Genomic DNA, 27,835 nt, shown 5'->3' on the forward strand with positions numbered 1-27,835 from the left:
ATATGAGCTGATGATGACATTACACGCTCCTTTCTGAGAAGACTCAGTGTTTCACTTCTGAGAAGGAGTCGCTGGCAAGAGTCCTGACTGAAGCCATTCAACTTCATCTAATTAGGGAAGCTGAAGTGGGTGGTGGGGTAGGGGGGGTTTGCAGGAGGCTACAGAGCATCACAATGTATATTTCATGTACAGTATATCGTCGCTATCACATAAAACCCTCATATCTCCAAAACAGCATCTTTACAGGAGAAGGAAAACACTTTCGATGGAAGTCAATGTAAAACTATTTCATTCCAAGTCATTTTGGAGCATTTCTATTGGTTCATTTAACACAAAAGTTGGAAGCTATGTGAAGCACAGCAGCCAGACTCACATAATGTCAAAATGTGAAAAAAAACGCACAAATGGAGGATTTGCAATGTTGCATTCACGTGCTATCCGAGTTCCTGACTTGGAAGTTGCATGTGAACACTCCCTCAAGTCGTAATTTCTAGTGGGAAATTTGGAGATATGCCTAGTTGAGGTGAGCTTCAACCTTTCAACATGGCAGAGAAGAGGACAGAATGAGTACTGGATGGTACCTAGTTCTTTATTTTTAACAGTGCCGCTGCTGTTAATGGTTGTTTGTGCTCATTATTTTAAAAAGCAATCTATGTGTATTTAATCTGATCTAGAGCAATGCTGTTTATCGTCCTATCCACAGCATTTCAACCTTAGAAGTGGGAATCAGCATCTTCCGACAGAGGATTAGTTATAGAATGACAATAAAGAATTTCATTATCATCGTGATGAGAGCAGTGCAGGTGGTGTGTGTATCACACAGAGGCCTGGGGTTGTGGCTTCTCACTCGGTATTCGGTCACTGTGAGAAGTTTGGTGTGTTCTCCCCATGTCCGTGTAGGTTTCTTCTGGATACTCCAGTTTCCTCCCATCTCCCAAAAATGCATATAGTGGGTAAATTGTCTATGCTAAATCACCCCTAGGTGTTAGTGTGTGTGTGTGCAAGATTGTGTATGATACCCTGCATTGGTGCCTTGTACGGAGGGTATTCCTGCCTTACGCCCAATGATTATGGAACTCCGGACCCACCGGGACCCTTACCCTGAAGAAGCAGATAGATAGATCATCATCATCATCATCCTCATGATTATGATCTCAGATTTAATTCTATGAGACACTTTTCTATTTCCTTCCGCACAATCCCATGAGTGGCCTACCGCTGGTCTCGACCAGAATCAGCTCTCACCACAGTAAAACTCCTGCCACCTAACATGTGGAAGTTACGTAACTGCTTAGGGACGTTCCCTGTGAGCCAGTTGCGTTGCGTGCGGAGCAGCAGTCCGCGCCGCGGCCAATCACGTACAGGCGGGGGCGGAGCCCGTCCCTCAGAGGGCGTGGTCAGGATGGGCTTGGATCATGACGCAATTTGATGGACGTGGCTGGGTTTCGGAGCGCCTGAGAACGAGTCCGGTCCCTACAGTCGCTCACTCGGGCGGAGTCGGCAAGCCTGGAGAGCGGACGAGCCTCTTCGTTAGCTAAGTTACAACATAAGTGCAAAACGCTGTTTTGGGAGGGAAATTGTTCACTCGGTGGACGTTATTTCTTCGAGAAACGCCGTTGGAAGAGGATTTGGTTCAGACTTGACGTTCGTGGATTCGTCGGGAGAGCTAGCTAGCTGTCTTTACGAGCTAACGCCGCTAGGCTAGCTAGCTAACTGCCGTTTTTACGGGAAGGAAGGATTTTCGTGGCCCAGCTTTGACCGGACCGCTCCGAGTTTCCAAAGTGAGTAACTGCCCTTTTTAGGGCTTTTATGGGTTGTGCTATGTTTAATATCTACTTGGACGGTTATTGACACTTATTGTCGTCTTAAGTGTGCAGTTAACTCGCTAATTGACCGATGTGGGGAACTTTTACCGGTTAAAATCTCTTGTTGTAGCGCTTCTTTCATGGCAGCTCCGATTGTTCAGCTCGCCTGGAACAGTTTGTTCCAATGGAGAGGCTCAGCAGCGGGAACGGGAATGGATTAGCTAGCCTTTGAGCACTTAACCTGGACATCCTGATCTAATTTACACTCTTAAATGCTTTTAGCGTAAAATGTACTGATCATAGCCGACGTTTATTGGGCTGCCTAACTCCATAGCCAAGTCTGCAAAGTCCCCACAAAGCTTAGCCTAGCTAAGCTAGCTATAGCGCTTTTCGCTAACGTTAGCACTGTGTGAAGGCTAGGCGAGCATGTGGCTACTAATGTCCAATTCATACTAATGGCGATTTTAGTGGTTGTAAATGCTCTGCTATACCACAATTCAGCACTATTTCGGTCTTATTCTTTGAATATGGCTTGTAATTGTTCGTGTTTTGGTGCACTACGCTCTCAATGGAGCGTTTTGAGATCCCAATCCTCCGCCACACTAATCCTGCGTGATAAGCTACAGCTAGCGTCCGGGCAAGCTTCTCGGGTGTCTTAGCTGGATTTCTCAGGCGTCATTTGCTGGATCTCGTTACACAGCCGACGTAGAGAGCTCAGTTACATGCGTGTTAACAGCGGGAAAGCTTTTTGAAAAGGGAAAAAGACTGCAGATCTGGGACACTTCAGCTAAAACGAATCAAACAAGTGCAAATGAATGTTTTTTTGTTTTTTTGCACCAAGTATTACATCAACCTACTGGTGTCTGAGTATTATGCACTTCATGCAGTCTTGCGTAGTGCTGTTACTCCAGGTTGCAACATGGTCCTAGAGGAAAGTAACGTGCCTGTAAAATGTTAAGAAATGCTATTTCTTTTTAAATGTGATCACTTTGATCCTTAGCTACCATTTAAATCTAGTGATTAGAGTAGATATGGGCTTGTATTGCCAATGCATGTCTGTGCTCTTAAGAGTGTCAAAATTTGTCAAATGAACTTAGCTTCCTGTGGTTAGGCAGTTAATCTGCAGGTCTGAAGGCAAAACATCTCATTTAAATTTGCATCTTGCACATTACACATTAAATGTTACACATGATTTGCGATAGCGAGTTCTTTGGCTCAGCCTTGAATCTTGCATTGCATTTCACTGCAGCATGCTGTTGCGTACTACTGTAATTAAGAGCAGCTTAAGCTGGTGATTAGAATATGCATGGGCTTGCATTTTCGGTGCATTTCTGTGCTCCACAGTAGCTCTTGGATGCAGAGTACATAAGCATGCATTATACGTCACAGCTTTCTGTGACTAGTTTAGTGAATAGTCTGTTGAGCTGATCTGTGTGCAATCCTAAAAGCAATGCGCTTTGTTTGAATTGGCATCTTACAATTTCCCTAACTGTTTTAATGAATGTTGTCCTGCTAAAGTGATTTGCCTTGTGGAGTTGAATTATCCACACAGTCTGTCCTGTATTGTGTCGTGCTTAGAAAATGGCTTCTCTGTGTTGCAGGTTGTGGTTGCATTAGCCAAAGCACTGGAGCAGACCTTTCACAGATGGGAAAATTGTGTCTGAAGCACCGTGAAGGTGCTCTGGATCACTGGAGAATCAGTTTCACCTAAAGGACGTCTCACTGAGTGAGCTACTACAGCATGTTGCAGCACTTGAGTGTATAGGTTTCAGAGGAAGACATTTATCACCATCGGTAGATAGCTTGTCGTACCCTGAGAGTGGTTTTTTGAGAAAGACCATTCGTAGAGAGCCCGTGGAAGGAAAATAACTTTTCTGAGAACTTTTCTTGGCATAAAACCAGAATAAATACTAACATATCAAGATGAGCGCAGAAGGATATCAGTACAGAGCACTATATGACTACAAGAAAGAGAGAGAGGAGGACATTGACCTTCATGTTGGAGACATACTCATAGTGAGTAAAGGGGCCCTGTTAGCACTTGGCTACAGTGAAGGTCTGGAAGAGAGACCAGAGGAGATAGGCTGGCTGCCTGGTTATAATGAAATGACTCAGGAAAAAGGAGACTTCCCCGGTACTTATGTGGAGTTCATTGGCAAGAAGAAGATTTCTCCTCCGACCCCCAAACCAAGGCCCCCAAGGCCTCTGCCCATGGCCCCGGGACCAGCCAAGAACGACTCGGACTCCGAGCAAGGAGGTGAGTAGGCTTCATAAAGTTTGGTTTAAACTTTGTGCTACTTCTGTCTTAAACCGCAGACGTCCATTTTGTGCAGCTGCAGAAATAGTTTTTTTGGCACCTATAAAACCCTGGATGTTCATTTAAGCTTCAATTTATTGGTTTGTTTAATTATGAGGAGTTTTAAGATGGATTTGAAACTGCACATTTGTGCCCAAATTGCACATTGATGAAGCTCTCAAAAAAACCCACCCACTTTGGACTATTGTATTAGACACTAGCAATAGTTTTCAGCGAAAAAAAATAGATGTGTAGTTGCTGCAAACACATCGTCCCTGATTATTTCAGGATGTTTAAGTTTTGTATTGGGCATGGGGCAGAGTTTCAAACATGGCAGGAAGCCCAGATTTGGAGGAAGGCCTGTACCCATTAGTGTGTGCTGTATAGTTGTCTAGCATGTTTTTTTTTTGGGGGGGGGGGTATCGCTCATACCTTATTTGCACCTACCCTGGCAGCCCGAAGCTCTGTGAGAGAGTGCAACATTAGGAAAATGCTTTTCTCCTCTGATCGCAAACCAGTTACGTTTTTTTTTTTTAAGGAAGTTTGAATGATCAGCAAAGTATGGTAGTGTTCATTCACTTTTTTTTTTTTTACCAGTAGAACTATAATATGACAGGCTTTTTGCTTGCAGTAGGAAATGGTGGTTGCTGTTTCTAAAAATGTTCTTGGGAGCATGGCATTTTCCACTTGTGCGTAGGGGGAAATTGACAGATTGAACAAATTAAAGCACACGCACCATGCCCGGCCAATGCTGCGCGTGGTGCGTCACCGGTTTTCGTCTTTAGTATGTTGCATTAGGTTTTGATTAAGAAATGCAGAGAGAAACATTGTTGCCATGGTGGCAGAGCGACCGGATGTGTTTTGATCAGAACACAGAACATTAGATAATAGGTGAGAGATTGCTGCTCCATAATCATTGGTGGTAAAATCAGTATGCTGCACGTTATCTTCTACTTCCTGACCAAATTATTTTTTTCTCATTGGTGCAGCTTTTTTTGCCTAAAAAAACACAATACACAGTCTTTCCCATGTATCTGAAAATACTTATGATGTTGCCTCAGTGTCACGGACACTGTGCGGGGCATAAGGGCTTTGGACGGCCTGTCCAGTTTGGTCCATGTTAACTGGCCTCAGCAGAATCCATTAGATGAGGAGGAGGCAGCTAACCTGGACTACAGCTGTGATCTTGATAACTAGCTTTTGGAGCCAAGCTGAATACAGACTAAAAGTTTAATGCTGCTCGGAAGCTAATTCACCCAATTTACCCCTCTACTCCAAATGTATTTGTTTGCTGATTCAGATCAGCACACTGCTTCCATTGCTTATCTATGTTGGCATCTATAGTGTAGAAGTTAAGAACCAAATTTTGCACATGTGTTTTCTGACTGCACACATTATGCAAGTTAAATGTAATACTGCCCTGTTTAAATATTAAGGAAGGGATTGGGATCGGTGTTTAAGGGTGGAGGAAAAAAATCGCACCTACACCCAGTGACTGGTTTCTCTGGGGTCTCGAAGTCTCCATGGAACGTGATTGTGAAATTCCTGCAAGGTCTGGCGAGGGTCACTGTCTACATTGACGGTGTTGAGTGGCAGCTTCAGAGCTCGGCGCAAGGGCGACTGTGGCACTGGAAGAAGAAAAGTCTCTGTGTTTGTGTGGGCAGGAGGTGGAGAGAGAGAGAGAGGAGCTGGGGCCTGCAGCCGTGGGGCCGGGGCCTGGGGCCGGCAGCCTGGATTCTTGTTGCTTCACAGCACTTGTGATTTATTACCTGCCACTGAAGGATCTGGCAGATCCTTCTTGCTCACTTTTGCTTCTCGTCCCTCTCTCTTCTCTTCTCTCCTCCTCTCCATCTCCTCCTCCTTTTAATGTTTTGATAATGTTCCTGGGACCAGGCCCAGCTCAAGGAGGGAAAGAGGGAAAAGTTGGGGAGAAGCTGAGGGTGGATGGAGGAAGGGAGGCGGAGAGGGGAAGGGTAGAAAGTTTTTTTTTTTTTTTTTTTGCTCGTTCTCGTAGTCTCTTTCTCTCTCTCTCTCGCTCTCTCGTGTGCTCTCTCCAAGCCACAGGGGCTTACTTCAGAGAGCAGCAGATGTGGAATTCCAGCCCGTTCCGGCTCCCGAGCTTTTAAAAACACTGATGTGCTCCTTTTTGTGGGCCTCTGGAGCAATAGGAGTTGTGTGTGCTTAGGCCCAGCTAGAACCCAGCCCTTTGTTGGATTTGCTACATTCACGACTGCTACCTTTCTCGGCACAAAATGTGATCGGCGTCCACCATTTTAGGTGTTAGGTGTTGCACTTAGTTTTAAGCCACCATTTAGGTGACAAAGTTGTATGCTCAGATTGTTTAATTATACGTTTACTATAAAGGTATATGTCATGTGTAAAAAAACAAACAAACAAACTACTTTAAAAGATCTAAAGTCTGCCAGATGTAGTTTTAAAGCACAAATACCAGCCTAGAACTGATCATGTTTTTTAATAAAGTTCTCCAGAACCTCAGCTAGCCCGGCACTGACAGCAGCAGTGTCTCTTTCTTGAATAGAAAACATGGTATGCTAAGAAATTATGTACCACCTTGATTTTTTCAACTTTACTGCACATCATTCTTTTTTTTCAATTACTATTATTTCCTGACAAGAGAGCATGTGTGTCAAACCTACTCGTCGACCAATATAACAGGCCAATATTTAAAACATAGACATCGGCCGATATCCGTGATTAGTAACGCCGATTTAAAGTTGGGCATATCCGCGGGAAGCCCTGTGTCATTGGTTAAAGCTGGGTAGAGTGAGGAAGACTTAGGAACTGCAACGGAGTTTAAATGAAAGCACTTTCCTTTTAATATTGTGTTTACATAATTTTCTTGAGGGTTTGCTGCTGTTTATATTTATGTATATGTTTCAGTAATTGATGATTGTCAGTGTTTGGTAAATAATGTTAAGTTCAGAAATGTTGTGCAGCCACTTGTTGTGTGACATAAAGTGGAAACCGTCTAGATATCGGCCAAAAAAAAAAAAACGGCAGCAGATATCGGCCATTGGCTGACCCTGACCTCTAAACATCTGTGTATGTTCTAGAAAAACCCATATCGCTCGATCTCTTAAACCTACCAGTATGTGTGTGTGTGTAAAGTAAAAAGCGATGACTAATCAGGCTGTGATGTATGTGGCTGAGGTGTGCTGATTTCCATCTTTATCTTCATATGAGGGGCAAGGGAAGGGTTTTGTGGCGATGTGATACAGGTCAGGTTCCCATGGAGTGGATTTGCTCTTCACCATTTGCCCTTGTGCTTTGTTGAATGCCGCTGGGAATGAGCAGTGTGCCAATAGGCCCAGATTTCACTTACTGGTATGCAGTACCAACTGCTGGTCTGGGTTTACTCTTTAATGTTGTTGACCTTTATAATATTGAATTGTAAGTTATAATTTTTAGGGATAAAATAGCCTAAATAATTTGAGCTACACAAATTTAGCAGGGCAGTTGTGAATGTCTTTGTTCTGCTGAGGGTGCTTCTGAAGTGATAAGACTTCTGCTTTGTTAAGGCAGAACTGGTTACTCCATGCAAGTCCATGCAGGGCCTACGTGCTTTGTTTTGCACATGGGAAATCTAATGCTTCCCCCTCCCTTAAGATAGTAACTTACAAGAGGGTTTGTGTGCCTGTGCGGCCTTTGTTTTATAGGCCTAAGCAGATTTGAGATTATTTGCCTTGAGGCAAAAGATATAAGGGCGCTCCATCTGCATTTCTTTCCTCATAGTTTAATCATAATCAGTGGGCCTTTCGTTTTTACTCTGCGGTGGTACAGTCTGCACATTTGAGGTGTGCCTTCATGTTCTGTTCTTAATGCGGCTTGTGAGAACCGTTTTTCTTGCACAGAGAGGACACTATATATTTAGCTCATTTAGAATTGAAGGGAGGGGAAAAAAACACCACTTGTGCACGCAGCCAGACAAATCGCTAGGAGAGTGCCCTTCAGACATGCCCTAAAAACGGAAAAGGCAGTGGTGGTTAACTTAAAAAAAAAAAAAAAAAAAAAAAAAAAAAAAGACCCACACAGAAAAAAGAGAGGCTGATCAGAAGAGCGAGAGATGTTTTGGGGGGTGGCTGACCGAACGAGTAAGGGAATAGCAGAGTAGAGTACATGTTGCATAGCTGGAGTTTGAGATAATGTAGCTTTTTCCTTTTCGGGGGCCTCTCCAGCACTCGGCTGAACATCTGCTGCACGGAGCCACGCTCACTGAGGGAGAATTGTTGCTGGGCTTCACAAAGAATGTGCACTTTCCCCTTAACCCAGGACTAAGCAGCTGGGGGTTGCATGTTCCTTCCCCCACTTCACTTCCAGTCTCAAGGCCTAACTGATTTATCCCATAGCCAATAAAACTCATTTTAAGGTGATATAGATTTATATAACTTTTAGGATAACTTTTGAAATACTATATGCGCTCGGTTGAGTTCTAGGTTTGTGTTTTTTATGTAGAGCTGTATAGTATAGAAATACTGATACCAGTTTTCAGTAGATCCAGGTATTGCTTCTTTTTCATTATAAAAATGGTTTGAATGGTCAAGTTGGATTAAAAGATGCTAAACACTCTATCACACAATTTTAAAATATGTGTTAAATAGGTAAGCAACAGTCGATTGTGTGAAATTACATAACATACATAATGCAACTTTATTGTAGAATAAATTAGCAGCCTAGCATCTTGAACCTAAATTGTGTGAACCTAAAATAAAGTGCAAATATTATGGATTCTCTCTTTGTAATTTTTTTTTGGAATTCTTAAATATGCAAACCAAAGATTAAGTGAAATTTGCACCCACTAATATACATTTTTATATTAAATAAAACAAGTGGACATCATGGCAATAATTGATCAAATCATGATAAATTTTAGTTTTTCTAGGAGTACTGACTAATTAACTGTTTTTCATTAAAAAGAGTGTAATTAGTCCTGAAGTGCAGCAAATTATTATTGTGTTAAAACCTGTTGGTATGGGTGCATTTTGTTAAAATATCACTGTAAATATTAGTTTTAGAATTGTAGTAATCTGTAGTCACTTTTGTTGAGTTACATAATTGTGATCATGATTAATTGTATGTTCAATAGTCTGCATTATTAACCATCTGTAGCACTCCCAGTGCCAACCAATATAAAAATCTTTTTTTTTTTTTTTTTTATGTCATGGAGCTCTTGTGTCAAGATTGTATTAGTCTAGATGTATTGGTATGCTCCTTCTTTGCACTTTTTTATAGTTTGTGCTGGCATTATTTAAGCGCTTTTATTTTTAGTTTAAAATTGTTGTTGACAAACTTTTGGGGCAAAATATCTTAACCCAACCCCGGAAAAAAAACACCCAACAAATGCTTCAACCTGCAACGTCTGTACAAGAATGACAACCCCCAACCCCCCTGTCTAAATGATGGTGGTTAGGCCACGGCCAGACTGCAGTTGTGGTCTTAATGACGTGCGTTCCTGTGGGCTAGCCTGCTGGACAGCCTGTGCCCAGCGGACAGATTTAGCATTGTGCTGAACCAGTACAATTGTCCCTGTGTGTAGATTGTAGTAAGCAAGGGCTGCTGTGCAAGAAAAGGGCATGCTAAGCGGACCTAAACGGCTGCTCGTCGTCGTTCCAGTTCTAAAACTCCATGTACGCTATGTGCCTTGGAACGGGCTCGGGAAGTCTTTTATTCCATGGTGTTGTGTTTCATGCAGGATAAATAGGTGTGTTACAGATAAAGGGCTTTAGCAGCAGAGCGGCTGAGCAATTCTCAAAGACGCCCACTCCCCACCACCCTCCCTTTTGAACTTCGAGTTTTATAATGTGCATTTGGAGTAGCAGTACAGACCTCGTGATTCAAGTGAGTCAACTCCATTTTGATTCAAGGTGCAAAGAAGCCACTAATAGACCGATTTTCAGCTTAGATGAGTTTAAATGTGTTTGTTCTCTACGTCTTTGTATGTATTGGTAGGTGATACAGTCCATAATGTTTATTTTTCATCGGAAATGTTTGGTGCTGTTGACCTTTTTTCAATAAAAAAGGCATAGACTTAAGAGGATCTGGATTCCAAGTCAATATCGGCAAGTATCAATTACTGTTTCCACTCCTGATTCAGAATGACGTTTGTGATGTCTAACAAAAGAGGCTTTCCAAGCTGACTTTGAAGAAATATTTATAAATATAAAAATAATTAATATACTTTTGAAGGCTTTTAACCCCCCCCCCCCCCTCCTTTTTCTTTTTTTCACTCCCCTTTTCCCAGAATAAGCACTTGGGCCATGGCTTTTGGGAGCTGCAGTAAAATGCTTGTGTTTATGGGGCCCTGTGCGTGAGAGCGCGCACATGTGCCTTTCATTACTGATCGCCTCCAGAGAAGCAGGGCTGAATTGGCAAATCTTCTTACTGGAGGCCGAGCATGTCTTCTCATTGGATTAGCAACACGTTGCAAGGAGGGAGAGAGAGGAAGACAGAGAGAAAAGGAGAACTGAAATATACTCATGGATAACTGAAAGTTTAACAGCACGATTCAACTTTTTTTCTTCTTCTTTACTTGGCAAGACATTCTGGTGTTGTGCAATACTGTAGAGAATTGTATGCGTTCTTAAAATATGGTCCCAAGTGAACCGAAGATTTATGTATATTTTAGCCTGGGGGCACAAAGTGATTAGTGAACACCATTTTCCGTTACTTATTCTCTAGATGTTGAATGAGTGTAAAACTTTAGTATGGCAGTTTTGTATAAAATGCTCTCATATGCTTTTTGTTGTAAAACTGCTATATTAAATGTTCATTTGCTGACCGTATTAGTATCTTTCTAAAGCTCCTCAAATAATAGGGGAGCAGGCTGTTTTATGTGACCTGCAATAAAGCAACAAATAAGGCTGGGGCAGGTCACAGAAGTTTAGCCCACTGGGGGCTGTTGACATTGACTGTTGGGTCACTAATAAACTTAAGACTTGTTTGTAACTACGTAAGGTCAGCTATATTCCAACAGGCGCTCTTACAAACTCCCATACATTCACAATAGCCTCTTTCTCTCTCTTTTACTCTCTCTCAATGCCTGAGGCTAGGCTGTTGGCCAGCCTCACATGATTTATATAGCAGGAAAATATGATTAGCGACTTGCACATCAGAGTAAAAGGTAGAATGAGTTTTTTTCTGGGGCAGCTTCCACTGATCTGTCAATCAGTTACTCTTTAATGGGGTGATACTTTTTGTACCTCGGCTGTCTGCACTCCATGAGAGCTTTTCTCTGTTCCGCCCACAGAGGGAGACACTGTGTCATTTATCAATGGCTCCACTGCATGTGACTCTGTGGTGTGGTCTACTTGTAAGACAGCCTAATCTAGTTTGGTCTGACATCTTAACATGGATTGAATATAGGGTGAATCAAGTACTCATTGTGCACTAAAAATAATTAAAATAATAAACATTGACAGCAATTCCAACTGAATTTTGCACTTTTCCGAAAGTCAGTTAGATCCCAGGAAGTGGCTACACTCTTAAAAATAAAGGTGCTTCGAAGGGTTCTTTGAGCAATGCCATAGAAAAACCACTTTTGCTTCCATAAATAACCATGCTTTTTATAAGAGATCTGTGAGTGCGAAGAACCTTTCAATTGGTAAAACCTTTACTAGATCACACAGTTTACTGACTTAACTTGACTGTTTAAAATAGTTTATCTGTTTATTTATTTCCACATCACCTCATCCTTGGAAACGTGTTTCGGCTGTGTGCCATGACTAAATAATGATTTAAGAGAGCAGAGCAAGATGGAAAAGCGGGTTACATGAGCAGACCCCCTAATTTTAAATCCTGGGGCAGCTATCTTTAGCTCTGCATGGGGCTTCTCTGTCCACATTGCAGTTCAGCCAGTTCAGACGTGCTGTCTGAATGAGATGTCGCTCCACAACATTACTCCTCCTGCGACCTGCAGTTCTTCTACCCCTGAACTGCATGGGATAGAAATGAGAGAGCTGCTCTGCATACAGCCCAAGGCCTGTGTGGACTTGCTCGTGGGGCCCTATTCCTCCTCCTGGTGTTACCTTGGTAACTAAAGTCAGAGCAGCTATTCCTATTGGTTGGGTGAAACGGACCTCATGCCGCGTCACATGTTGCCTGTTCGATTTGATTGTTCCCTAAGAACACAAGCACCCCTTTCTGCTGGTTGAGAGTCTTGGTTTTCTGATAGAGGGTACTTTTAAACGCTGTTTTAGTGTTTGTGTGTGGTCATGACAGTAGGTAATTGTCCAGATGTGACACGAGCAATTCAGTGGGACACTGCTTTCAGCTTGGGCTTTCTAGCAATGCTGGATGCATGCTGGAGTGCACATCCTGAACTCAAGGAAGCCTGCTGTGTGCAAGCCTGATACTCTTACAGTGTCAGCAAGCTGAGCAAAGCTGAGGATAAGGGTGGCGTGAGCACACGAAGAAGCGGTGGGCAGAGAGAGGGGTGAGTAAACCGCCTGCAGGCATTAGGATTAATGACTTTCTTGTCCTGCGTCCTGTGCGACTGGCTCAGTCCTTCAGTGTCACCTTCTTTGTCCACCTGATCACTGGTCTGGGAAAGACGTTTCAGAGAAATGTCGGAGTGATGAGCCGAAACATTTCAACAATTTTTCTGGGTGTCATTCAATCTGAGCGCCCTGAGGGCCAGCACTATCTGGTCACTCAAAGTTCCCGGGAAGCAACATAATCCCCCCTCCCCTCCTTAGCCTGTGCCTCTGTAGCCTTGCTTATCCCACCGGTGTAAATAAATGCAAGACAGTCTGGAATTCAGTTTTTACTGGTGTCTGTGGTCCAGAGTAAAGTTTTAAGCTGATTTTTGGATATCATGTCCATTTATTTATTTATTTATTTATTTATTTGTTTGTTTGTTTGTATATTTGTTTTAAAGAAATGTAAAAATTCTAAAAGCTGAAACTTCATTTGACAATCACCTGTTTTTGGAGCTTGCTGTCTTTGTAGAGGTTATTCTCCGTAAATAGGTCCCCATCTCTTTTCTGCCAGTTTCCACAGGCAGGCATATAGGGGACACCTGTTGGCATGTGTTATAAGTGATTGTGAGCATCGGTAAAATATCCATATTGGTCATTTGTGAAGAGAACCTTAAGTAGAGAGGGGGTAAAATTAGCCTAGCTTTTGTGAATCCCATTTCTGAGAATCAGCTGGCTAGTTCTAGCCACACAGCAGCCATGGATAGGGTGTCTGTCTGTCTGCTGAGCGTTACCTTGGACGTGTATGGGAACAGCACTGCGCTGTGAATCACTATATGAAGAAGATCCCTGTATCTCAGTGTTTCCATACTTCTTAGAAAATGATAAACATGTTCTCCTGTTGGACATGACTTGCACTTGTGGTTGCCAGTAGAGGGTGTTGCAACGTGTGCTCTTGAACTTTTCATACACTTCTTGGTCAGATAAGCTCTTCCTGTGCTCACACCTAAAAAATTAGAACTGCATTATTTCTAATAGCCTAAATGACCAGACCATTTTGCATGCCAGCTTTTCTCTGCCAGACCAATCATCAGTCCCTACAGTAACTATGGATAAGGTGGGGGGTGGGGGACAATTTTGGTGCAAAAATGGAATGAACTGTAAAGGGAGCTCATTCATAACCGCTTGCTTTTACCTCAGCCGCCTCCCAGCACTGCGAACAGCCGGGCCTTTGAGAAACGTTGGCCTTCTAAAATGCCGTCCGCAAATCCAAATAAAGCAGCCCACTCAGCCCACAGCCCTTTCAAGTGCACACCTGTGCTGTTGGATCAGAACAGGAGCCCAAGCCTTGGCCCTCCTCCTCCTCCTCCTACCAGAATCTGCCCGTTAGCTGCTGTTTGCTTAGCCTCCCTGGCCACCTCCAGTCCTGACTTAATTGCATCCTTCCGCTCAGTGCTGACTTGTACGTTGCTCCTTTTCCTTTTGGTCATGTTTCAGCCACTGCATATGCACTGGCCGCGCTCAGATGTGCCGTCCAAAAACCTGAACCCTGCCATATTTTGACATGCTACATAAATCTGGTTCAAAGACTGCTTTGCTGCTTTCCAGGCAAAGCACTTGTTCTGTTTGGAGGGCACAAACTGGACAGCCTTGATATTTCATGAAAACTTGGCATGGTTGTTAGGGGTGGCTGTAGGCTTTTTGATATACAAAGGTGTTTTAATCCGATATTGTTTTTTTTTTTTTTTTTTTTTTTTTAAACAGGTCCCAGCACCCTTTTAGATTTGACAGAGCAGTTTGCTCCTCCAGAGATGGCCCCACCCATGCTGCTCAAACTGCTGGAGGCTATAGAGAGGAAAGGTGAAGACATCTCCATCTCTCCATCTACTTTTCCTTTTGCTTTCTCCCCTCCTCTCTTTCTTTTCTAACTGAAATGCTTTCTTTGTGCAGGTCTGGACAATCCTACCCTCTACAGAAACTTTACTGCTGTAGGTGGTCTGGATGTCAGACAATGCTTTGATGGTGGTGAGTAACCTTGTTTTGTTACTGGCAGTGACTTAATTTTTTTTGTTGTTGTTTTTGGGCAGATCTCTGATGTTTCTTCTTTTTCTTTTAGACCCCCCTTCAATGGATCTGGAGCAGCTGGACCTGCAGATGTTGTGTGATGGCCTGAGACGATACCTGCTGGATCTGCCTCAGCCGGTCTTCCACTCTGCCATCTACAACGACATGGTACACATTGTCCAAGGTATGAACACACTATGCCCTCTTGTCTGTAAAGCTGACTAAAGCGTTCCCAAAGAAATACTAAAACATCTAACTTTCTGCCACTATTTATTCTCATAATTAAGTATTCAGTAAAATACCCTGAAATCAGCTCTGTTGCTGAAATTGTAATGTAGGTGCCACACGGTGGAGCTCTTGTTCTAAACCCCCATTGTGGACTGCTTAATGTAAAGGTGGAGCTCTTGTTTTGACACCCCATTACAGATGGCCTCCTGCGATCACAGTCGTTCTCCTCTGATAATAAGACCACTGCTTTTGTGTTCTATGTACAACTGATTTTACAAATTGTCCCAACTCTCTCCCAGCCTGTAGATAGGCCCCAGTAGATTACCATCTACACTGTTAACTGTCATTACTGTTCTGTTTTGTATTAAGTGTTTAAGCAGTTATGCAAATATGGTAAAGTTTGCTTTGGTGGTTGGAATATGAACCAAAGGCAAAGATGATGGCCTTTTCTGCTCTAGGGAACAGTCAGTTGCTCAGAGATGTGAAGCACAGTGCAGGTTTAGAAAGTAAAGGCAGCCTTTTTTCTTACTTTCCTTTTTTTTAGCTAGTTATCGTGTAGTCACGTTGGGCGGAACAGGATATCTGTGGTTAATAGGACCTAAAAGAAGGCTGAAAACTTATCTGCTGCATCAGCCTCATCAGCCAATCAACTCGCAGTGTGTCTTGGTCTCCTATGTCATAGTCACACTCAATATTCGTGCGGTTCGAAACTGTCTGAGCACAATTTTCCACCTGACTGCTAGAACACTTTTCCTTCGCTTCCCTCTCTTACTCTGCTCGCACATTTGTGCTTAGATCATGTATTGTACAGTGATGCCAAGCAAATGTGGCAAATGTTAAAGGAGTCGTTTCTCTTCCACCCTCTTACTATTCCCAGAGAGTTTAATGTGTGTGTGCGCTTGTGTGTCCCCTTATCTTTGGTTTGCAGAGGTGCAGGGTTCTGAGGAGTGCGCACAGCACCTGCGGAGGGTTGCTAGTACTTCAGCGCTGCCACCTCAGTACTGGCTGACGCTGCAGTGCTTGCTGAGGCACCTTGCTCGTGTATGCCAGGCATCTGCTGTCAACCTGCTGAATGCCCGTGCCCTTGCCGAAATCTTCAGCCCCATGCTGTTCAGGCAACAGGCCTCCAGGTATTAACTCTTTTTCACTCTAAACAGTGCATAAGCTGAAATCTGATCCTGTTAGATCTAGACATGTTGGCAGTTGCACACTGGGTAGATCAGCACTGATGGAAATATTATCGATCTATATTGTAATGCTGTGAATAAGTAAATTTAGTAAAACTAAAATAAAAAATATTTTTTATGCAACCCGAACAATGTGATTTGAGGTTATTTAGCAGCCAGAACTACTGTGTGACCCCAATCTTTGCATATAAATTATTAAATTAGATATCTATACTGTTTTTGAGAATCAGTACAGTACTGAAAAACATATAGATATTTTCTTAAACCTTTACAAAGTCAGTGTGCTGAAATGTTGGTAACTCAGTGTTCCCCTCCCTTTCTGCCCTTAGCTGTGAGCCCAGCCCTGAGTCCCACATTCGAATCCTTGAAGTCCTGGTGACAAGCGAATGGAGCAACAGCCAGGCAGCTCCAGGTAGATGCCACTTTCTCTCCCAGTATTCAGCCGTCGTATTCAATGGCTGGTGGTTCACTCGTGCTTCTGTGGTGGATTTGACTCATGGACTTTTGTTACATAAGAAGAGAGGGTGGGGATAAAAAGCCATGAAATCAATGGTATAAGTTGAAAACTTGTATGAAGTGAGTGAAAGTGAGCAGTATGTTGGGTTAGCGTTAAGGAGGCTGCGGGTGGGACGAACAGCAGGAGACCTATTGCTATTATTAGCACGTCTGCCAGGTTGAATGTGAAAGCAGTGGCACTGCAGTAGCAGCAGTGGCCTCTGCACCACAGTTCCCAGCTCTCTGCCATGCAACTTGCCATTTGTTCCATTGCCCTTTCACAATGACCCTATATCAGCAATGGGCAATGTTGGACATGACCTTAAGCATGCATGAGAAATGATGAACGGACATCTCCAGTCCGCAGCTACCTGAGCACACAGTTGCCACCTCCTGATGCCACCCTCAGGTTATTACAGGGGTTAGCATGTAATTGCACTTCAGCAAGGGCGAGCCATCGCTGCGAGGAACCGTACAAAGGACTTTACAGAGGATTTAGATTTGAGGAAGGAAGCCAAGCTTAAATGGTTTGAGTTGTTAGAAGTTGCATGAAGAACTTGCACGCTGATCTAAATCTTTAATGACTTAAGGCGCATTGCAGAACATTACTATTCCCCTCCCCTGCCTTTGTGGGTCAAGTTGTGCAAGAGAGCTATGAAGCTCAGCTGAACAAAATGCAAGTTCTGAGTTTTCTTCCTCCCATTGATTATTGATGCAGTGCATTCTGAGGGCTCTTGAGGAGTGTGTGTATGTGTGAACTGTTTTAAGGTTTTATTACCTGTTGGGGTCTATTTATACCTCCTCCTAGTGTGGGTCTTGCTCAGCTGTCAGTAATTTGCACCTGCAGGAGCCTGGGCAGGGCCAGACGAGTCTCAACTCAAACACACTTTCACTCCCCTTCTGTTTGGGCAGCCCATTTCCTTCCTGTTTTTTACACACACATACACACGCATGCACACACACACTCCTAAACCTTTGGGGGTAACTTTGGAGCAACTTTTTCACATTGTGAACATGCTTTGTCTCGTTTACTTGCCTGTACATGACTTGTCTGCACATGTGGCAGTGGAGACTGAAGTTGTGTGTTACTGGTGTATGGGTGTCTGTCTGTCTGTTCATGTGTGCGCCTGTGCATGTCTGTTCACTCCCAGCTACAGGCAGACTATTTTAAGCCAGTGGCCAAAGGCGCACTTAGATTTGGTTGGCTAGAGGCACCGTCTGCTCCACAGAGCACTCTTGTTAGCTCGCAAGCAGTGGCTGTTCCCTCTCACTCACACACACACACACACACACACACGCACACACTTCCCAGGACTTCACTCCACCCTCCTGCCCCTCTCATGCCTCCACCACACGCACCTCCCAAAACACAAAGTGCCAAGCTCAGCAAATATTTGAACCTGAGCGAGTTAATCATAAGACTGGAGCCTGCGAGCCAGCACACTGGTGAGAGCACGAGCATACAGCAGGGCCGGCTTTTGGAGAAGGGTCAGCGACAAGACCAGTGGCCCACTGGCAATCATTGACTAGCCAACCCCGGCCAGTCTTCATTAGCCAGCGTTCTCTATTCCGTGGCTCAGCCTACTAGCACTAGAGCGTCGGGACTGTGAGGCTCCAGCCTGTTGCACCTGCCTTGGTGAAGATTTGCCTGGATGTTGCTCTCTTTACCATGGTTGCCTTGTGAAAGAACTATGTGAAAGGTTCAGGTCTCTAAGGCGCTGAATGGGACTATTCTCAAGGACTTGAGGAGTACTTTTGGATTTACTGCTCAAGGAATCCTATTCTGCTAATCGGACAACTGGCAAGCTTGAACGATTCCAGAACATGCACAATTTACTGCGTAAGTCTGTTGGGTGTGAGTTTCATCCTTGTAGTTAAATTAGAAACTTGGCTAGACAAAAAAAATTGGTACCTAGAGGTGAAGGTGTGAATTAGGACTGTGTTGCTGAGATGTGAGTGGGGGTAGACTGATTTTTTTTGGAAGGGCTAATTAGTGGAGCAGTCGGACCAGATTCTTTTCTTAGCAGCGTTGTTCCACATCCTACCCTTTCTCTCTGTGTTGGGGCCCATATCTCTGCGTTCCTTGGATCTTGGTTTCTGTTTCACAGATGGTCGATAAGTACAGACTCTGTGACAGCAAAGTTCAGAGCACAACATGCCAGAAAAAAGTGGGCTAACCAGCTTGACTCAGTCTGGCCTTGCCTTGACATGACTGAGCATGTGTGCAGAACGAGTTGCATTATTCATTGACTCGGCCGGATCAATGCGTTTTCAACATTGATAGCAAATATTGAATCCCAAGGGGATGTATTGCTACATCCCTTTAGAGGCTCTGACAAACTTCTTGCTGCTTATAAAAATCAAGCATATAGACCAAAGACACCTTTTTATTGCTGGCTTCATTTTATAATGATTAGAGTTCTCAGATATTCTCTGCTACACCTGACCCGCTTTGTAGCCTTTTCTCTGACCTGTCATGTGAAGGGGACAATAGGCCAGGTTCCTGGGGCTTCTTTTAACCCTACTGAGAATTGTGGCTATTTCAGGTGCCTCCCCAGTCTTGAGCGGCTGGATCGCCACCCCCAGCCCCCCCCCCCCCCCCCCCCCCCCCCCCCCCCCACTCCGCTCAAGTGTCGTGTTTGGGGGATTATGAGCGGTATTTGCGAGCACTTGCCTGCCAGTGACCTGGCCATGTGCTTGACGTAGCAGCTGCCTACGTGCCGCTGCAGCAGCGATCAGCGCGCAGAACCTTTGTCTGCTTGCCAGAGCACAGGCCGGTCTCAACCACCCCACTCACTGAGAGGAGGAGCCAAGGAGACCTGCAAAAGACAGAGGGAGGGAGGGAGGAAGGGGGGAGGAGAGAGAGAGAGAGAGAGTGTGAAAGAGAGCCAGACACCAGATCCTCTTTTCATTTGAAAGCTGCTGCGCTATCATGCGTGTGTTGCGTTTGATAGCTGTTAGCTCTAAGGATCTTGCCCTATTCTAGACTCGTCGTGTTCATTTAGGCGCCTGGATACTACTGAATGAGGCGGCAGCGTGCTTTTTCCATCTTCCTTTTTTTAACCCCTTTTTCTCTGGACTGGAAAAAGCCAGTGCACTTTTACAATGACATCATTGCGCTCAGGAAATGAACGATATAGCAGTGGGCGATGAGGCAGGAGTGGCCAGCAACAGTCCCGCAGTGCTATTGGCTGGGGTAAGTGATGTAATGGCTTCAGCTGACCCTGGTCTTCCAGGCTTTTCAAAAAGCATTTTCGGAGCTGTGCGTGAAGAAATCGAGAGTTTTGTAGTCTCCACAAGATATGACTTGTGCTGGAACATTCACGGTCGTAGATGTGCAGAACGGCTGTAACTATGACTGATGCGGATTGTCCAGGCTTGAGTCCAGGCTGTGGGACCGACCTGCTGTTTTACATAGAAGTAGACCCACCAGGTAAATGCTGAAGTTGGTGCATGATGATGGTCGTTGACGGCTAATGTAGTTTTGGGTCGATTGGATGGAATTGTAACAGGTGCACTTGAGAAAGGTCTGGAGAGCAAGATCACTGCAGTCGTTTGTGGTTGATGACAAGCAAGTTGTGGGTAAAATTGCTATATTCGTAAGACTGTTTATTGTGAGAAGACTATCTTTCTAATTGTATACATTGTCACAGGGCTTATTGACCAGTGGCGCATTATTTTGCTATATGCTCTTTATTAAAGCTACGCCTACAGTAATGTCTGGGAGCCTGCTGGGCTGCTGCGGCGGCTTAGTAATGCTTAGTGACTGAAGTGAACAAAGGAGAGAGTGGGTAGTTGATGGGGAGGATAAAAATAGCCCCTCGCTCGAGCTCTGCCTCATGTTCCACGGAGACCACACAGCCTCCACAGCTACCTGTCACTCAGCCCGGCAGCCAATCAGCTGCAGCCTTTGCCTGTTACCAATGATGCAACATGTTCTCAATGGCTGGTAAAAGAAAGCAGCGTCTTGGCAGAACATGTATGTTGCGATTGTGAGGAAGCCTGTCGGTATGCCTGTACTCATGACTGTGGCGCAGTTTTGGCCATCTTAAACATGTCAGATTGATTTCCTCCCCGATGAACGTCATAAATATGCTGTGAGGTTTAATCAGGCAGCTGCTCAGGCACATGCCCTGCTCCATTTCTGATTATTGCCGCATCCCTGCTAGCAATGAAGGAATGGTGAGGGTTTCCGTTTTTTTTTTTTTTTTTTTTTCCCCTTCTGAATGAAATGCATTCTCTCTGACTCACCCTGAGACGTGGCCAGCCTCTCTGCTGGAGCGAGAGCATCGGCATTCTTTCAGCTCCGCTTAATCAAGTGGAAAGGGAAGGAGAGGCGGGGGTTAGAATCTAGCAAAATGTAGAAGGCTCTGCATGCGTTAAACGTGACTGTTACTCTGGCTGGGTGGGAGATTTTGAATGGAGAATCCTTGAATGAATGAATCTCTATCAGTTCTGTGCTCTGGCTTCATCTTGAAGAACGCACCCCCCTCCTTCTGTATTCAGACATGTCCAAGTATTTGGTGAGATGCATGCCCGGGCATGTTTCATATGTAAATGACCTTAAGTGGAGCTGGTCCATTTGAATGTAAATCAACCCTAGCCCATATTAACCTGCTGTCCTTCTCTCTCCACAGCACTACCTCCAAAGCCACCCAAACCAACCCCTGTGACTAACAACGGTATGAACAACAACATGGCTCTTCAAGATGCTGAATGGTACTGGGGGGACATCTCAAGGCAAGCCCACTTTCAGTTGTTCTTACTTTTGCAGCTTTTACAGAGGAACTGACACAAAATGCTACCTCTTAAATGTTCTAACGTGGAGGTTTCTTCTTTTGCAGAGAGGAGGTCAACGAGAAGCTGAGAGACACAGCTGATGGAACCTTCTTGGTCCGTGACGCCTCCACCAAAATGCATGGAGACTACACCCTCACGCTGAGGTAATTGTTACAACAAAGAGGTATTTACGGTGTGCAATAGTGAACATCTTTAATGTTACATTTAAATGAGTATTTTCTTTTATTCATTTTTTCCTCCCTTTTTTTAATACAGGAAAGGGGGTAATAACAAGCTGATCAAAATTTTCCATCGTGATGGGAAGTATGGTTTTTCAGATCCTTTGACTTTCAACTCTGTGGTTGAGCTGATCAACCACTATCGGCACGAATCCCTCGCCCAGTACAATCCCAAACTAGATGTGAAACTACAGTATCCTGTGTCCAAGCACCAACAGGTAATTCTACTTGTAATACATGGAAGTGAGAAGCGTGTAAGCAAATGATCTCCATGAACTGTAGTGTGGCATTGAGATCTGAAACGTGTTGTCTTTCATAGGATCAAGTGGTGAAAGAGGACAATATTGAAGCTGTGGGCAAGAAGTTGCATGAATACCACCAGCAGTACCAGGAGAAAAACAAAGAGTACGACAGACTGTATGAGGAGTACACGAGAACGTCACAAGAGATTCAAATGAAAAGGACTGCAATTGAAGCTTTTAATGAGACCATAAAGATTTTCGAGGAGCAGTGTCAAACACAAGAACGCTACAGCAAAGAGTACATTGAGAAGTTCAGGAGAGAAGGCAATGAGAAAGAGATCCAGAGGTGAGTTTTAAAGCCTAAATCCAACGCAACATTTACAGAAACCACCCATATCAGGGTCCTTTATGATAAATTTATGATAAATCTGCCGGAATGTTTCCTCCCAGGATTATGGTGAACTATGAGAAGCTTAAATCGCGCATCAGTGAGATTGTGGACAGCAAACGTCGATTGGAGGAAGACCTGAAGAAGCAGGCAGCGGACTACAGGGAAATTGACAAGAGGATGAACAGCATCAAGCCTGACCTCATCCAGCTCAGGAAGACCAGGGATCAATACCTCATGTAAGTACCTCAACCTTCTCAGGCCCCTAAATAAAAATGTTTCAGGTCTTCTCAATTTGATGCTGATCTAAAACGTTCCGTCTCTTGAATCGTAGGTGGTTGACACAGAAGGGAGTCAGACAAAAGAAGCTCAACGAGTGGCTGGGAATCAAGAATGAGAACCAGGAAGAGTGAGTATTAATTGCATTCCACAACATGAAATCTGGTACCTTGCTTGTTTGCGCTCTAGTGAGAGATCCTACCCCAATGCTCATCGGCTTCATTTTTGTGTGCTAGTCAATACGCAATGGTGGAGGATGACGAGGATTTGCCACACCATGATGAGCGCTCCTGGAAGCTCGGGAACATTAACCGCATCCAAGCTGAAGCACTGCTGCGGGGCAAGAGAGATGGCACATTCCTGGTCCGAGACAGCAGCAAACCTGGCTGCTACGCCTGCAGTGTTGTGTATGTATTTTTCAGCTGGCCTTTAAAGCTAGAGTACATTGTTTCTAACTTTGCTGTAAACAGAATGTCTATATATTGGTTACTTTTGGTGTTTTGAACTCTGGGGTCTAAAGCGTTGTCTCTTTCTTTTGTTACAGTGTGGATAGCGAGGTCAAGCACTGCGTCATCAACAAAACGCCCACAGGCTATGGCTTTGCCGAGCCCTACAACTTGTACAGCTCGTTGAAGGAACTGGTCTTGCACTACCAGCACACGTCTCTCGTTCAGCACAATGACTCTCTGAATGTCACGTTAGCGTACCCAGTCTACGCACACCAGAGGCGATGAGGACTAGTGAACACGACTCTCTCAGGACTCTTTTGCAGAGAATGGGAGTTTAGACGAGGGCCTCATCTCGCATGGAAATGCCTCCACTTTGGTTTCAGGACGGAGGGCTGTTTTGTTCGCCTCTGAGCAGGCCAGCTGCGGGCGATAAAACCCAAACCCTGAAAAAAGACATTTCAGCCACTGAGGCTTCGACCAGTGGCAGAGAATTGAATGTAGTTTTCTTCTTTGAGTGGAAACTGCTGAACTTTTATCTCTCTCCCAAAGTGGAGGACTTTGGAGGCCTTTTCCAAATGGTGCTTGATCATTTCAAAGCTTTACTCGCTGCTGGAATGTGGAACGCTGTTGACGTTAACCTCTGGAGTGCATCCATTTTTTTTATTTTATTTTTTTTTTTTTCCTTTTTTTTTTTTTTTTTTATGCTACCCGGAGCCCTAACCCTCACCCACTTGTTCAGTTTGGGTTTACCCTTTCCTCGGTGTGTGTGTGTGTGGACATGTGTGTGTGTGTGTGTGTGTGTGTGTGGACGTGTGTGTGTGGACGTGTGTGTGTGGACGTGTGTGTGTGGACGTGTGTGTGTGGACGTGTGTGTGTGTGTGGACGTGTGTGTGTGTGTGGACGTGTGTGTGTGTGTGGACGTGTGTGTGTGTGTGGACGTGTGTGTGTGGACGTGTGTGTGGACGTGATGTGACCAAAACTCACAGTATATGAAAGCTATTCATGATTGGAGTGTTCAATGTGACGACATGAGACACTTGGAATATGAACAGACCATGGAATCAGCTGATCAATGTAGCAAGATGGCACTTTTGAAACAGTATATTCTTTTTCACATTTAAGGACTGTACGAACTTTTGAACGGTGAACGTCACATCTCAAAGGAACGAAAAGCAACGAGAAGATGACAGACAGGATGTGTGGCATTTCCTTTGTAAGCATTACAGTGACAAACTCTACTCCATCTCTCACCTTTACGGACTAGCAAGCAAGTAAAAGGACCTGAAATGGACATCCTTCACATTGTACATACGGACATCATCAAAAAAAAACCTATGTGATGAAACCATATTGTACCAAAAAATGCTCAGTTCCTTCTCAGTTGTATTCTAATCTGCTATGCAAATTCTGTATCTCCCTTCTTCTCTGCAGAGTTGTGATTTTATTTTACATGTTGCTACCCATAATATAAATCTTTTTTTTTTTGTTTGTTTTTATTGCTTGAAGTTTTTTTTTTTTTTTATGTCAGTAAGAGGATATTTTAAGTGTCAAAACATATGCCAAGAAAGATGGCTTCAGTTTTAGAGAAATGATGCTTTATTACAGATTTCTTTATCAGCAGCTGGTAAAATGAAAGAAGATTGAAAGAGTATTTTATTAGTCTTTTTCACTTCAAGCATTTTCCTAGGCAGAGCCTGGAGGACTTTAGTGCTGCTTCTGTCAGTAGTACCAGTGAAATCTTTATCTTTATCATTGCAAAGAATTCCTGATCTTTTCAATCTCTGCAATATAAACACATTCATATCAGAAAACCCACCCATAAGCCTGTAGTTGACCATTTCCAAACCCATGATGGAAGATTTTTTGTTTTGTTTTGTTTATTTTTTGTTTTGTTTTTTTTTTGTTTTGTTTTTTTAATGATGAATTTTCTACAAATAGAAAGCAAAGTGACTTGATCCTCTGGAATGATGGAAATTGTGATGACCCACTTTTGATGGCGAAATAATTAACAACCCCTTCATTCCTTACCAACATAGTATTTTTTTTCTGTATCAGAAAACCCTTACTAGTGTTTACATGGATGGATCAACTCATTTTGACTTGTACCTAATACTACTCTTGTTTTTCTCACAATGCTGATGAATGCTAGTTCAACCAACTGAAGAAAATTCCTTATCCCCCCCCCAGCTTGATAGCCACATTTGTCACATGCTGTCTTTTATTAACTACTCATCAGGAATTACAGTATTCTAAGCTTTATGACTGGTGAAATCTGTTTGGCATAGAGCTTCGCCTCCAGCTCAAGTCGTGTCTTTATTGCAGTTATGCATCCAATGATACTTTTTTCATGAATAAACATCATTGTGACACAAGTAATCAGCTTGATAACTCGTTAATGAATCTTCTGTAGCTCGCTCTCCTGTTTGCCAGTTTGCCACCAAAGCCAGGTCAGTGCTAAAGTGATTTGATTCCTTGTTTAAACTTGGCCTGATTGCCTTAAAATGAGTTGGCTATTTTTAAAAAAAAATACCATAGTCAGCACTGTTAAATGTGTTTTGTCCCTGTTAACCTTTAGGAACTTTTCAGTTGGGTTAAAAGCAGAGCTCCTGTATGTCTCAGAGGTTTCTGTAGATGATTCAATCAGTTCCCACCAACGAGCATTTACTCTTTCTTTCCCAATTAAGACAGTGTTGCCTTTTTCAGAGGTCTGTGTTTTATAAATGAACAACTGATGGAAATAAAATTGGCTGTCTCAAATGCACCATATTTTTTCCATATTTTTATCATGCCTAAGATCGAAGAATATTTCAGAGTAGAAGAAGGCCCAATTTCCCGAAAGCACTGTAAAGTTAAAGCATCTTAAACGTTAGGCGCCTTGTTCAAAGTGATACTCGCTCTGTCATCAGGCAGTGATCTTTGCTCTAGGGCTCGCTGAGAAAATCCCCCCTGAGAATCTTCCCCCCATCTTCTGTAAAACGGCTCTCAAACGAATACTTGGTACGAAATCGGGTGATTTAAAACAATAACTTTTTTCATTTGTCAGATTAAGTTTTTGTTCCCTTCCATGTGTTTTTAATTTTGCACTTTTTTTTTTCCTTTTTCTTTTTTTTTTTAAATAAACACCCTGGCCATGAGGCCTCACACTGTAACACTGTCTATGACATGACTGCCGTTACTGCAATCAGTGCTGCAGTTTTAAGCATCTGGGTTTTTTTGTTTTGTGTTTTGTTTTGTGTTTTTTTTCCCCTGTTGATGCAGTCTGTATGCCGTTGATTTACAGACAAATGTAACCACAATACTAACATTTGAGATTAACCAGTATGTCCCGGTTCTAAAAAGCTCTACAGACCTGTACTGGCTTTGTTTAAAAAGAGAATAAAATAAGTGTTTTAAAAAAAGAAAAGACTCCTTCGTGTGGATCAGTTGAGGGTTTTTTTTTTTTTTTTTTTTTTTTGGGTCTACTCTGTGCAGCCTGGCTAGCTCTTTCTGCGCTGAAATATCTTCTGAGGTTATGCAAATTTGGTAGAGTGGCATGATTGCACGCCATTGATGTCAGTGCCTCTATCAGGGACACAAGGTTACAGAACTGCGTGTTCTTTCGGTCTGTGCAGTTGGGGAAACAGCAGAGTACATTTTTTTTTTTATGTGATCATCTCGTTACTATCAATACAGCACCAGTGAGATGTATTCACATGCGGTTCAAGTGAAAAGCAGTGTAAAAATACACACCTCTAAACACGTAAAATGCAGTACGAAGTTGGCAAGCCCTCCTGCAGCCATTTATTCTTGTATGGCAGCATTTTGAAAAAGTTGAAAGTTAGAATTTATTAAATATTTTCAGTTGCTTGATGTATGATTTTTGTAGTCATTCTACAGCAGGTGGCATTTCCATGTTGCAATTTTCAACAAGAGACGAAAAAAGTAACCAACATTAAACAACAGACATAGCAGCCATATGCACAATAAAACATGACAGATTATAATTAATTTAATTTGTCTATAAATATTTTTTTAAAACGTTTGTGTGACTGGTTGGTAAGTGAAACTAAAGGATGCATGCAAATTATAGTTGTCGCAAAGATAGTGGCGTCCTTTTGAATAGATACACTATCTGGACAAAAGTATTGGGACACTTGTTCATTCATTGTTTCTTCAGAAATTAGGGATATTTATCAAATAGTTTTTTCTTGCTTGTTGGAGTAACAGTCTGTACTGTCAAAAGAAGGCTTTCTACTAGATTTTAGAGAATTGCTGTGAAAATCGGATTGCATTCTGTGATAAGAGCATTAGTGAGATCAGGATGTGGGGATGTTGGATGGTCACCACCACACCTCTTCCCCAACTCAACCCAAAGGTATTAGATGGAGCACCATCATTCCTGAGCGCTTCCACTGCTCCACAGCTCAATCCTGGGGGGCTTTATACCCCTCTAGCCCACACCTGGCATTATCTGCCCTACTAAGTTATATTCTATTGGCAGTACTTCTCTACAGGGACTAGACAAGCTGTGTGCAACTTAAAGTAGCTGAATGCATTCATTAGAAGGGAAGTCTACAAATACTGGACATAAAGTTGACATATTATGTAAACAAGGATGAATATAATATTCTTAAAATAATAATTACTCATATGTCACATTAACAAGAACACCACAATTAATTTAGAAATGCACTTAATGCATCTCATCAAATGGTGCAGATGCAAAAGGGCATCCGTTTCTTGGAATGACTCAGTAACTATCTGTCTTTTTGGTTTGGGCTATAAATGCCCTCGTGGTTTTATACACCTATTTCCAACCCTATGATTTTTCTCTCAGAATTAAACCGTCTGATTTGACTTTCATGTTGGGCTTTTTCTCATTCTTTCTGCGTTTTACCAGATAGTGCTGATTTCCTGTCAGTGCAGTGTGTGGTTAACTTGTTGAAGAGCTGGGAAAGCCAATCAGCAAGTGT

General features: G+C 43.2%; 1 protein-coding gene across 3 annotated transcripts; it reads left to right on the plus strand.

Moving 5' to 3' along the window:
• The first annotated feature begins 1,503 nt into the window (after positions 1 to 1,503).
• Positions 1,504 to 26,286, plus strand: pik3r1 (phosphoinositide-3-kinase, regulatory subunit 1 (alpha)). Of its 3 annotated transcripts, XM_072673139.1 has the most exons (15): positions 1,504 to 1,781; positions 3,407 to 4,062; positions 14,298 to 14,393; positions 14,484 to 14,558; positions 14,650 to 14,781; positions 15,754 to 15,955; positions 16,342 to 16,424; positions 21,145 to 21,247; positions 21,352 to 21,450; positions 21,563 to 21,743; positions 21,845 to 22,113; positions 22,218 to 22,394; positions 22,490 to 22,564; positions 22,671 to 22,841; positions 22,979 to 26,286. In XM_072673139.1, the coding sequence occupies exons 2-15, from the start codon at positions 3,729 to 3,731 to the stop codon at positions 23,166 to 23,168; spliced, it is 2,187 nt and encodes a 728-aa protein (XP_072529240.1). In that variant the 5' UTR covers positions 1,504 to 1,781; positions 3,407 to 3,728; the 3' UTR covers positions 23,169 to 26,286. The 3 variants fall into 3 exon arrangements, with proteins under 3 accessions (XP_072529240.1, XP_072529255.1, XP_072529248.1); XM_072673154.1 differs by lacking the exons at positions 1,504 to 1,781; positions 3,407 to 4,062; positions 14,298 to 14,393; ... (2 more) ...; positions 15,754 to 15,955; positions 16,342 to 16,424 and adding an exon at positions 19,449 to 19,703; XM_072673147.1 differs by lacking the exons at positions 1,504 to 1,781; positions 3,407 to 4,062; positions 14,298 to 14,393; ... (2 more) ...; positions 15,754 to 15,955; positions 16,342 to 16,424 and adding an exon at positions 19,806 to 19,940.
• The last annotated feature ends 1,549 nt before the right edge of the window (positions 26,287 to 27,835 follow it).

This window comes from Salminus brasiliensis, chromosome 1 (genome assembly GCF_030463535.1).
Source record: "Salminus brasiliensis chromosome 1, fSalBra1.hap2, whole genome shotgun sequence".
Lineage (NCBI taxonomy): Eukaryota > Metazoa > Chordata > Actinopteri > Characiformes > Bryconidae > Salminus > Salminus brasiliensis.